Here is a 13,293-nt window from a genome sequence, read left to right on the forward strand (position 1 = left end):
GATGAACACTTGGCTTTTTTTGGTGACTATTTAAAAAAAAAACTTTTTATCTTAAGAAACAAAAAAGTTACACTTGTTTTTCCCAAATTCTGGTTAATAACTATTTCATAAGGATGAGATGCCCAGGGTTTAAGCTTCCATTTAAAGTGTGCATGGTTTTTGTGGGGCGATGTGTTGATGAGCAGTGGAACCAGCCCCGGTCCCCTTTACGCACTGGAGACGCTCTGAAGACGCGCTGGACACGCTCTGAAGACGCGCTGGAGACGCTCTGAAGACGCGCTGGAGACGCTCTGAAGACGCGCTGGAGACGCTCTGAAGACGCGCTGAGACGCTCTGAAGACGCGCTGGACACGCTCTGAAGACGCGCTGGAGACGCGCTGGACACGCTCTGAAGACGCGCTGGAGACGCGCTGGAGACGCTCTGAAGACGCGCTGGAGACGCTCTCTGATCTGGGTCACGTTTATGCCCCGTCCAACCCCGCCCCCTGGCAGCCGTGACCCCGCCCCTCGCCTCGCGCACACCGGCGGAGGCAGCGGTGAAGCGGAGTCTCCGGCTTGACTCAGTCTGCGCTCCCCGCTCCGAGAAGATCCAAGTTTGGTCCAAGAGGAGTTCGAGCCTCGCTCCTCTGGTTCCGGCGCGGCTCCTTCCCGCCGCTGGAGAAAAGAGAAAAGAGAAAAGTGAAGTTGAAAGTTTTTGGGGAGAAGTGGCTGCAGCCCCGGAGGAAGCAGCGGGACGAGCTGTGGACTGTCGCCCGCGGAGAGGCGCCTCTGAGCGGCCGCGCTGCCCCCGGGACAAACCGCCGCTGAAACTCGACACTTTCTTTGTTTTCTGTTGGACCGGACCGGGATGGGGCCACATCTGGACGGGTCCCGCGCGCTGCTGCTGGAGCTCGTGCCCGTTTCTGGATTAACCCGCCGCTGGATGCACGAGGCTGCGCGTTAAAAGTTTGGATGCGTGTGGGACTGACGCGCGCGATGGGGCTCGTGCGGCCCGGGACAGGGCTCGTGCGGCCCGGGAGGAGGATGGGGCTCGCGCTGCTGCTGCTGCTGCTCGGCTTCGCGCTCAGGACGTGCCTCGCGCTCACGGATGACCGCCTCGTGTCGGACCGGTACGCGGTTTACTGGAACAGCTCCAACCCGAGGTACGGCCGCTTTACTCACTTTGACTTTAGGGGGTTTGACGCACGTGGACGGGGCGAGGGGGACAGACTTCCACAGTGGAGAGTCTTTGGCTCAGGTCTTCTTTCTCCGTCTGTTACTGGTTATAAAACTCTGAATGAACCTGATCCTGCAGACACACACTCAGCCCACACAAACACACACTTACGCACGCTTACGCACGCACAGGGCGAGTCACATTCGGCCTAATAACACACTTAACCGTTTCAGGGTCGCGTGAGTCTGAAGCAAAGGCTTGGATTGAACGTCTCCAAAATACGCACAAAACAACAGCGCCTTTGCTCAAACCGAGAAATGATCCTACTGCAAGTCAGGGGAAAAACAAGTCAAGTCTGTTCACGTGAATTCATCTGCGCATTTTCAACAAATATATATATATAAATACTTTGTTATAAATCCAGCCAAAGTGTGTTGTAAATCCAGCCTTTACGCGCAGAGATTGTAGTTTTTTTTTCCTGTGCGCGGCTCTGTTTCTGATTACAGGAAACCTCAGCAGCGTTTATGGCCGAGCCCCGCCGCTCCGCTCCGCTGGAGTCAGTGGGAGCCTCGGCCAAGCGCGTGTACATTACAAACACTCCGCTCTCGTCAAACTGCGGGATCATTCGGCCGAGTTCGTGGCGAAAGCTCGCAGAAACCGCGCGCAGGTTTCCCTTCGCGTGCGCGGCTTTGGTGGATGCGGATGAATGAGACGCTCCTGAGCCTGGGGTCGGTCCGTGCGTGAGGAAAGGCACGTGAATGAACTTGGAAATGATTGTCTTTAATGAAGGACAATCGTTGTTTTTGTATTTTGGATCGTGGAGAAAATGTGGAGAATTTCAGGCACAGTGAATGAATGAATAACGTTGTTGCTTTAGGATCTTTGGCTTTGATTTGTTTCCGACCCGGCCAATGTGCAGTAGTAGTAATAGTAGTAATAGTAGTAGTAGTATGGTAGTAGTAGCGAGCCCGAGTGCTGCAGCTGTAGGAGCAGATTTGGAGCTGCAGAACAAATGAATGAATGTCACAAAACTCTGATCTATCGGCTCAGATCGTGGTTAAAGGTGGAAGAGTCAATATTGTGGAGGGACAGATGTGAGAAGTTCAACTTAAATGACGGCACTGAAGCCTTTCCTTTGCTGTTTTGGCCCAAAGTCACTCATGCAGATGGAAACAGCTCACAAAAAATCCTAATCTGGAAAGTTAGGACAACATGAAGGTATTTCAGTGCCTTAAATGCAACAAATCTTTGCATTTATCATGTCTACAAATCTGAAAGCATTCGAAGCCGAGGAGTGGAGTCACAGTTGGGCATTCGACAAATCGGGCCAAATAATTGTGTAAAACGGACAAAGCAGATGGAACATGCAGCTGACCAGACTATTTGTAGTTTTTGCACTTATTTATTATTATTTATTATTATTATTAATATCAGATGTAGATTTAATCCCTACTCTAAACAACTGTAACGCTGTTCCTGGTCATGTAAGGTCTTCATTTTGGAAACGGATGGATCATGTGGTGATTCTCTGTGTAAATCTAAAGTGGGACATGTACAGGTACAGACGCAGTGCGACCCAAAAGTGCTCCGACTATCACTGTAGTCAAAGAGGGAGTACTACAGCAGTGTACTTATACTTCTTATGTTATATTGAAGCTTCTAATCATCCACTGTTGTTCAAGCTTTTCCTACTAGTAATAATAATAGCAATAATAATAATAATAATAATACATTTTATTTATATTGCACTTTACATTTCAATGAAACCTCAAAGTGCTACAACAGAAGAATAAAATAAAAATAAAACAAAAAGAACATTCACATAGTAAAACAAAGAAGGAAACAAACAAATTAGTCAGAAAAGGCCTTTTTAAATAAATATGTTTTCAGGCCTTTTTTAAAGGCCTCAACACTACTACTACTACTACTACTACTACTACTACTACTACTACTCCTACTAGGCGTATTGAGTTGCCTTGTGTACAGAATGTGCAGTATAGATACACATGCCTCTCCTCCTGCTGTAACATAAAGTGGAGATGTTCAGAAGTGACTCTGGATTGTTTCATATTTGGACGTCAAAAGTGTAAATCGTGGATATTTATGCTGAGCGGAAAAGCAGAAGCGAAGAATCTAGTGAATGAGTTTTTGTTCTTCAAAAGAAGCGGGCCGCCCCGTACGAGGAGCAGTAGTAGTAGTAGTAGTAACAGTAGTAGTAGTAGCAGTAGTAGTAGTAGTAGTAGTAGTAGTAGTAGTAGTAGTAGTAGCAGTAGTAGTAGTAGTAGTAGTAGCAGTAGTAGTAGTAGCAGTAGTAGTAGTAGTAGTAGCAGTAGTAGCAGTAGTAGTAGTAGTAGTAGTAGTAGTAGTAGTAGTAGTAGTAGTAGTAGTAGTATCATGAGTAGTTAATCAGGAGCCGCTGATGAAGGTGGTGGAAAGTGAAAAGTGGTTTTGCTTTGGGACCGAATATAAAACTGCCGCCCAAATAACAGGATTGATTCTAACCTGTAAAGTAAAAAAAAAATTGGTAATTGTTTTAACATAAATTTTCACCTGGAAACGGAAAAAATATATATTTCTCCACAGATTTATTTGGGAAATTGTATAATTTCAACGGCCATTTTCACAAAATGAGACAATATCTCCACTTTAACGGCTTCAACTTGCTCCAAACGTTCCCGTCTTTGACGTTACAATATGAAGAATATCTATTCCCCAGCCTGATTTACTGAGTGTTGAATTTCAAAAACTAAGGTGAAATTTGATTTATTACACTAATAAACAGCCTATTTTCAAACTTCCTCTGAAATAGTCTTTGCAACTGCAGTAGTTTGTCACAAAATCAAAAATAAAATGTAATCCATTATTCAGATTTTGCAATTTTACAATTTTAGGCATAAAAAATTCAAATTAATTTCTTTAAATTGAAAAGGTTTCCATTTTCCCCTGCAGCGTCTCGCCTTAAATTGATAAAATTGTAAAACACTGTATTCCTGAATCGTCATCGAAACAACTGGTCATTTTAAGTCAGGTCCTTTTTTTCTGCTTTACATCCGAGTAGTTCTGAGATACTTAGGTTTAAAGCTTTGACTGAACAAAAAGAAATGCACCAAACACCAACAATTATGTTGATGGACAGAGCGGGTCAGGAACAGTGTGTGAGTAAATCCATTTGGATCAAGACAATGTCAGATAGAACCGGATCATTCTAAAAGGACAACATGTTAAAGACGAGAACCAGCGATCTGAAGCCGCAGTGGAAGCACGAGCAGCAGAGCTGAGATCTGTGGGAGTGGAGTCGTGGTAATAGCAGGAGTTAACGGTAGTAGTGGCAGTAGTGGTAGTCGTGGTAGTAGGAGTTAATGGTAGTAGTAGTAGTAGTAGTAGTAGTAGTAGTAGTAGTAGTAGTAGGAGTTAATGGTAGTAGTAGCCGTATTTCTGGTGAGTGAGTTCATGTGTGGAGCCGTTGGTTTGTCCCTGGAGCTTTACATCCACAAACATGGAGTCATTTACGTCCCTGCTCGGGCGGCCCAACATGTCGCAGATACATACATGAACATAAAATAACACATGAACATAAAATAACACATGAACATAAAATAACTCATAATATTAAGGGGACAGAATATTAAAGGGACAGAATATTAAGGGGACAGAATATTAAGGGGACAGAATATTAAAGGGACAGAATATTAAGCTGCCGCCTAAATAACAGCACTATTTCCGTCTGTGAGGGGGAGGCATGTGGAGACTAAAACTAAACTACACATTTTCAATTGTCCCGTTTTGGGCTAATTTGGCTGTTGTCATATAAACTTTACCTGGAAACAAAATGTAAAAAAACACGTTATCTTCAAAGTAACATGTTTAATTGTTGCACTGGTTCAGTGTTGCTCCACAGATGTATTTGCAATTTCAATGACCATTTTCCCAAAATGCAACAACATCTCTGCTTTAGCAGCTCCTACAGACTCCAAACTGTTCAGTCTTTGTATAAATGTATAATGACAATAACGTTCTTCATTCATTCATGACCCTAACCTTATAGACCTCCAGACTGATACACATGATCCTATTGTGTATGTACTACATGTATTATTACACAATGTTACTGAGCACATTGGGCCCAGCTACAATCACAGTGTCTACAAATGTGCACATAGATGAAGACTCATTGTTTCATTGTCTCCTTGATGCAAAGGTGTGCTGGTTCATGTACATGTACATGTGTACTGTACATGTGAGCATGGTTATATTCACGTACACTTCATCGACCGTTACAGACACTCAACATGTTCAAGACACAATAAATGTGTTCACTGTTTCTGACACTGCATGTGTTTTTACTCCAGTGTTGCCCATAAACGTCCTGTTACATGAAAACAGTTCAGGTCAGTTTGCAATGGGTCGTCAATAAGAGATAATTGTCCTGAACTATAAAAGGGCAGAAAAAACACGGTTGGAACAGCTCCGTTAGCTGTTGAGTCACTACTGTGACACTGTTGTGTCCAAATGTTTTAATGTGAACAATAACTCCAGTATTTTTACCTTTTAAAATGTCCATTAGTTTATTATTGCTGCAAATCCCATGATGAGTGATATGACCGTTTCCGTTTGACCCTGGAAGTATCTTATTGTGTGTGACGTCACACTTAGCAGCCCCATACGTTTGTTAAGTTCAGCTCTACTTCCGGGTCGGCATAGACTGGCAGATGTGCGAGAAACTACAAAAAAACTCTTTAATATCACAATCAATATTTGTGAAACTCAGCAGAGAGTTACTGAACACACTTATTTATCAAAATGCTGAACCTGCTGCTATAAAAGTTTATATAAGACTTTTTTAGCAGTAGGTGCGGCATTTTTGGCTAATGAGCCTGAGAAATAAGTAGGTTCAGTAACTCTCTGCTGAGTTTCACAAATACTGATGATTGTTTTTAAGAGTTTTTAAGAGTTTTTTTCTTGCATATTTTTCCGGCCTGCTCGGACCCGGAAGCGGAAGTCGTGACATCACACTTAACAAACGTATAGTTTCTGCCCCAGCCTTAGCATGCTTAGGCATTAGCATACTGCTGCTCTGCTAGCATGAGCATACTGTTCCTGGCATGAGCATACTGTTGCTAAAATTAGCATACTGTTACAGCATTTTGCGCCGTGATGGAAAACGTATTTGCGGAGGTAAACTAACTAAAACTACCTGAGTGATGTAATTCTCCAGGTTCAGAGCTTCAGAATGAGGTGCATATTCACTGAGGTTTAGGTGGTAAAAGTTGTGTTTTTAGAATGGTGAGAACAGGTATTGGTTTCGTATCCAGTATCGGCTCCAATATCCAATGCCAGTATTGAATCTGTGCATCCATAACAAAGAATAGCCTTCTCCTTTCAACATTTAAACCAAACCTTGTCGTAAAGAGTGAGATGAATGACTTTTGTTAAATTTGAATCTAAATTCTGACCGAAACGAAGCAGAACTTGAGCTGTGCCAAACATGTCAGTCTTTGGATCTTCACTGACAACTCTCAGCCAAACAAAGTGACCTCCTTCCTGTCCTGGCATGTCCTGTCTGTGCCGAGGCAGCGCTCCGGCGGTGGCGCTGCATTGGCGCTGCTGCGTTGGCGTGCGCTGGTGCATTGCAGTGTCATGGCACATGGGCCAGACTTCAGCAATGCTGCGAGTATCTGTGAGTAAAGCGCTGCTCGTCGGCTGCCCACTCCTCTGCCCGGGATGTGAGTGGAGTCTGGATTTCTGTGGAGCTTTGGATCCGTTTTGGCTGAGCTGGTGCTGTGCACGTGGCCACATCTCACCAGCACAGGCTTCACTCGTGCTGCATTGCAGAGGCTTCACGCCGCTCACACTTTCACCTGCATTTTAGAACTTCATATTGAGATGCTCTTAGTCTCTTGGTATTGATCATTTTGCCAGGGTTTGGCCGACTCTGCAGATGAAAACTAACCATTTGTTCAATGTCATTGAAAAGTCTCAGATTTTGTTTCCCAGTCCGAATATCTTTGGAAATAATGACACTGTTTGATCTTTGACGCCATGAACTCATTGAAAATACAAAAAATAAAAGTCCAAAACCCATTTACTGCTTGTTCTGCAGAAGTCCCCTGTGAAGTCTGAGCCCATTTTACACTAATATCTGCTCAAGTGTTATAATCCTCTGCTTAATCCAACGTTTGCAAATCTTGAGAAAGTATTAATGCATCGATTTGTTGCGTTTGCAGCGATAAGATTTATGTCGCTGGGCAGAAACGGCTGTTATTCCAGACCCAGTCGCCAAAAGCGGCAACATTTTGGATTAATATGATCTGAACTTCCACATTTTGATCCTTTGAAAAATGTGAATGTGATAATAATAATGAGAAACCCTTCTGTGGACCCACCACCTGCAGGGGGAGCCATAGGGGCTGGTGCAATGTGATCACGACGCAGAAACGGACAAGTGCAAGAAAATGGATGGATGTTTTCATCTAAAAAAAATAAGACATTAAATACGGGAAGATTGACCAAAAATGGAAATATTTTCAACAACAAAATCTAATAGTTTTATGGTAAGACTTCCAGCCCACATGTTCCACAAGACTGTAATTACACGCGTAACTAAGGAGTCCGAGGCGTAACTATGGTATAACAGAAATGTGTGTAACAAAGTTGTATAGGCGTAACTACGGTGTACACATTTGTTACACACATCTTTGTTACACTGTTACCTTGTGCACCTTGGTTACGCCTTGTGATTACTGTTACCTGTACCTACACGTGGAACTTGTAATCTCAAGTGTTACAGGTTTTATTTGGTTGATTTATTAGCTACAGTTTGCTCAATAGGATTTTGGATCATGTTTAGTTTTTGAATAAGCTATTTATGAATTTAAAAAATCAAATTCAAATTTTGCCTTGGTTTTCTTGGGGGTCCAGAGCTCAACAAACCAGGCAAGAATTACGTATTAAAAAAAATCTCTCAGAAAAACCCTTGAGAATGTTGTAGTGTGTGGAGGAAAACATCTGCGGTCTGTGTTCCCACTGCAGTTCTGGATTTGTGCTCCAAAACTGTGAGTCTTGAGTCTGGAGTTTGGTTTGGACCTTCAGAAGTTCAGGAATTTCACTTTTCGTTTCACTTTCCAACACGTTCTGACCACAGGCGTGACTTCAGATCCAAATCCAGATCTCACAGAAGCCAAATAGGTTTCAGCTTCTCCGACCACAAACATCATGATTCCTCTTAAAGTCTGGACGTTTAGCGTGTGAAAAGTGGAAGTGCAAAGCTCCGGCTCTGGAGTTCTCCGGCGGCAGCAGACGGTGACTAATCCGGTCACGCCTTTTTGATCCCGACAAAGTTTGACAATTTCTCCACAGTTTTTCATAAATGGCGCCCCGGTTTCTCTGCGTCTGCTCTTTCACCATTTCACTTTAGAAACATCTGCAACTGAGCGGCGATGAAACAGAAAATCACATTTGAATCGACACTTTTTAAGGCACCGCATGAAGGGAACTTTTGCAAAAATGGAGGTCCGTTTCTCCAGCGTTACTTTGAAGATCTCTATCTGAGTTTTGTCTGTGAGTTTTGCGCTGAAAGCTGTTTTTGGTTGGAGACTTCACGTTTTCTCAGTCCCATTTGTTGATAATAAGTGAGTAAAGACTTGACATTCTCCAGTAAAGCTGTTATTGTTTCATGTTTTTTTTGTCCTGTTTCAAAAGTTGCAGCAACAGTCGGATCGATTTCAGATTGAAATATGCTTAGATTAGGATTGTTTTTGAAGACAGAGCAGGAACATTTTTCTCACAAAGTCCAAAACTCTCAGTGTTTTCAGTGTTTTAAGTGAATTCAGATTCAAAGCATATATTTTTAAATGAGATTTTCTCCTCTGAAGACGAGACAGGTGAATATGAACCTCTGCTGTAGACTGATGACATTAATATGAGGGGGAAATGTATTACACGTTAAAGATAAAATAAGATAAGATAAGATATGATAGCCTTTATTGATCTCACAATGGAGAAATGCTACATTCAGCTCTTAGAAACACTCACAGGCAGGAAATGTGAGGAAAAAAAACAATTAAACAGTAAATAGTGGTTTTTTCTATACAATGACTACAACCAGCTGCTGAAGCGTTCAGCGCCATTGAAAAAAATAAAAAATCTTCTAGAATATTTCATTTTAAAATAAGACATTTTAAAATGATTTTTTTTTTTTAAACACCCCAAATTGCCATATTCAGCAACACAATCTAATAATGGACAGAGCCGTGTTAAATGTGTGGTTTTATTTTGTGATGTATTATTTCTTTGATCTTGTCTGAGAATAATATATAAAACCTTCATCACATTAGGTCCTGTAAAGTCTGATGATGTCACTGGTGATGTGACTTTCATGAACGAGCGGCAATTTTACCCAGAATTCCCCTGACCAACACCAGAATCAGCCCGACCACGGAGCGGCCACACGAGGCAGAGCTAAACACAGCCTCTGTTTCACCGAGCGCAAGGTCGGATTCACAAACACCACTTTCAAATATATCAGACCCATTGTTTTTAGATTATTGGAATAAAAAAAGAGATATTGTATATATATTGTATATATATTAGATATTGTGAGTTATCTGGTTGGAGTTGTTACTTTTTTATATAAAAAAATCACATTTTTTTGAGCGGCTCTTTGAAATAAACAGATCCCTCAGAAAGAGCCGTAAATCCCATCACTGTCTCATCTCAGACAAAAGATCTGAATGTGCTCATTTTATTTTATTGCCCACGGGATAAAAATGATTTTTCTTGCCTTTGACTGTTTTGTCTCATTCCAAGTAAATTTCTCTTATTTTCAGCAGATTCTAAACTCCAAACCCGCATTAGCCGTCCTGATTCAAGCACATTCCGACCATATACCTGAGACAGGAGTGTGAGGAAAACAACTGTGGAGAAACATTCAGTCAGTGCAAAAATAAACAAGAGCTCGAATGAATCCCAAACCTGAACAATTAAAAACAAAATCTATTTTGCCTTTAAATTCAACCCAAAAACACATGTCATTGTGGAAGTGAAAATGACTCACATTTAGGTCAGATTCTCTTTAGTTTAGTCTTTTCTTACAAATGCACATTTTCTTACTCGACAAGTCAACATTTCTTCATTTAAGATGATTTGTGATTTATTGACTTTTGAAAAACACAAGGTTACAAATAAACATAAACTAGATAAATCTGTATTATTTAAACATTTAAACCTGGGTCATTTTTATTTCCAAATGAATAAAACTGGTCGTCCATTTCCTGGTGACGCTAAAGTTCCAAATGAAAAGAGCGTGGCCGTGGCCCGGGCCGGTCCCGCGCTGTGATTGGCCGCTGCCGCCGCCGCCGCCGCCTCCTTAATAAGCGTTTATTTACAGTAAACGTGCGTTAATCCCAGGTTTGTCTCGCCGCGTCTCGGGGGGTGAACTTTGAACCTCGCCGTCTCCGGGCAGATCAGGCGCTCCCCCCCTGAAGCGGGCGTTCTGATTGGCCGCCCGCGCTCCGAGGCGTCCAATCGGGAAGCGGCGGCGCGTGGAGGAGAGCGAGGTCAGGGATTAGGCACTTTCTCCACTCGGGATTCACTGAGGTTTGGGATTTCAGGGAGAACAACCTGAAAACCAGGAACAATGTCCAGTGTTTCAAAATCATGGATCGAGCCAGGCTTTAATAATCGTATTGTCTTGATTTGTCAAGGTTTGGATCTTGTTTAGTGTTTGAATAAGATACATGATGTTTGTGGTTGAAAAATGCAAAAGAGTATCAAGGCCTTAAGTCATTGAAAAGCACCTGGTCACTTGGTCTAAAGGTCCTTGAAAATGACCACAGCCAGTCGTTCTCAAACTTCAAATCAAAAGGTCTGAAAAATGTATTTTTTTTGACAAAGGCATTGCACATTTAATAGTAACAAGTGTAAATGCATTTGTTAATCATTTATTGATCAGAGTGAATGCAGACTGCAGAGCATGTGGCTCTGTCTGTGAGCTCCTAAACCCTGATCCAAAGGAACTAAGATGCTGCGCTTGTGACTTCTTCATAACGTTCAAGGTTGAGAAGCACATTCACTTTCCAAAATAACCTTTTCTTCATATTTGTGTTTAGATTGAACCAGATCACCGCTTTACTTTCTTAGATTAGATTAGATTTAACTTTATTGTCCACTGAGGTGGATTCACCATCACAAAATCACACATAGTCACAACAATAAGTTAATAGTAAGAACAATTAAAAACAGTTGTGCTGCGTACAACACTAGCGCTTATTCAGCAGGTTTATTGCATTAGGCCCTTGTACACCTTCTTCTTAGGTATGTGTTTTATCAGAGGAGCCATTATGTAATAAAATATTACAGCACTATCGTCAGTTACGATACTATCTTTAAACAATGATTTGAAGTCAATAATTAGAGCTTATTATTCTGTCTGTCTTTATTTAAACTCTAGATAAGACATGGCCATAATAACACCTTCTAACCCAGTGCAATGTAGTCAAATGGAAACCTTACTCTTATTATCTCTTTTGAGTTCATGACTCTGATCACCTTATGTCATATATCTGGCAATACAATAAGGTTATTCCAGTTTTTATCTCCATCTGTTCAGGGATTTTCCTCTAACACCTCAAATCATTCACTTCTGTTTATATCAAATATATCATACGTTTCCTGCTTTGAAACAGTATTTGTTGATGGGACAGTGATACAGGGAAGTCTAACCACTGAGCCCGGGGAATGAATGGAGAAAACAAAGCTAATATGGAATACATTCCTTCCTTAAAATCATTCTTCTTTTTCCAGTGTTTGCTCGTAAATGATGATAAACATGCTCCAGTTTGTGCCATAAGTGCTTTGATTCATGAACAAGAAGGTGAATATTACTGTGGTGTTTTTAGCTGGAGACTTTAATGAGCGCTGTCCCGTCTCTCTGATGTCCTCCTGTGAATCAGTAAAAGTATTCTGTGACTCCGGACTCTGAGCCTCAAGGTCAAAGCTTCTGCTCACACACCACTCACTTATCCACTTCTGGACCTTCATATCTAAATCCAGCACAGGGAGACGCTATGAGCTGTGCTGAGCAGGGTTTCAGCTTCAGGCAACAATAAGACAGAACCTCCAGAAGATGACCACACTTATACTACGTGACTTCACGACACTCGGAAAACGTTGCCTCAAAAAGTGCCTCATTTACTGGGACGTGGCTGATTTTGAGTGGGTTATGAGTATGTTATTGCCCCTTTGGTCTCATTTCTAGGGCTGGTACCTCTGCATTTATACCTATATGAAATATTTGTGATCTACAACCACAAATCAGAGCAATACTGGGATCTGCAAGTTACATTAACGGCTCAATGTCAAAAATGTATGAAAAATGGGTAATAATTTTGAAAAAAAATTGGAAAATATTTGTAAAAATCAGGGAAACAAATATGGGGCAACATTATGATATAGGTAATATATATAGGTAATAGGTAAAAAAAACAAAAACATTTATTTGAGCTGAAACAACCGAGTGACTTCCTTTAATCCTGCTGGACCAACAGCATCAGCACTCGGAGCTAAACCTTTCTCCCCATACCTGACTGTAATCATGTAACGGTGCCCGGCCTGTCTGATTGTCCCGCTGACTCTTATTCAGAATGGTGCAAAATTAATTGTAATTAATTTCAAACCCTTTTTCAAGTCATTTATCAAAGATCCTGGTGCCATCCCAGGACAGGGTACACTGTCTGCGTACGCTGCATACGCCGGTGTCTGTGTACTCTGGTGTCTGAACGCTGGTGTCTGCGTACGCTGGTGTCTGCGTACACTGCATACGCCGGTGTCTGTGTACACTGGTGTCTGCGTACGCTGGTGTCTGTGTACACTGCGTACGCTACGCTGGTGTTTGAATGAGTGTATAAATGGGTGACCGGTTCCTTGCTGTAAAGTGCTTTGGGCCTAATGAAGTACTATATAAGTTGAGACCATTTACCATTTCATCATCATTTCAAGTGAAAAATAAATATTTAATAAATATATATGTAAACGTGAATTTGAAAGTGGTATTTCTGCTCGTTCCTTTAGCATTAGCTTCTTTATCTGATCCTAGATTAGTAGCTTCAAACCCACTCAAATTCAACATGAAGAAGTTTAAT

General features: G+C 41.8%; 1 protein-coding gene across 1 annotated transcript in view; it reads left to right on the top strand.

Annotated features, from left to right (window-relative positions):
* The first annotated feature begins 538 nt into the window (after positions 1–538).
* efna2b (ephrin-A2b) overlaps positions 539–13,293 on the top strand; it is a 123,384-nt gene continuing 110,629 nt past the window's right edge. The window contains exon 1 of the mRNA XM_079580979.1: positions 539–1,142. Within this exon, the coding sequence (XP_079437105.1) occupies positions 952–1,142 (191 nt within the window). The 5' untranslated portion in view covers positions 539–951. The remainder of the gene's footprint in view (positions 1,143–13,293) is intronic.

This window comes from Gobius niger, assembly GCF_951799975.1.
Source record: "Gobius niger genome assembly, chromosome: 22".
Lineage (NCBI taxonomy): Eukaryota > Metazoa > Chordata > Actinopteri > Gobiiformes > Gobiidae > Gobius > Gobius niger.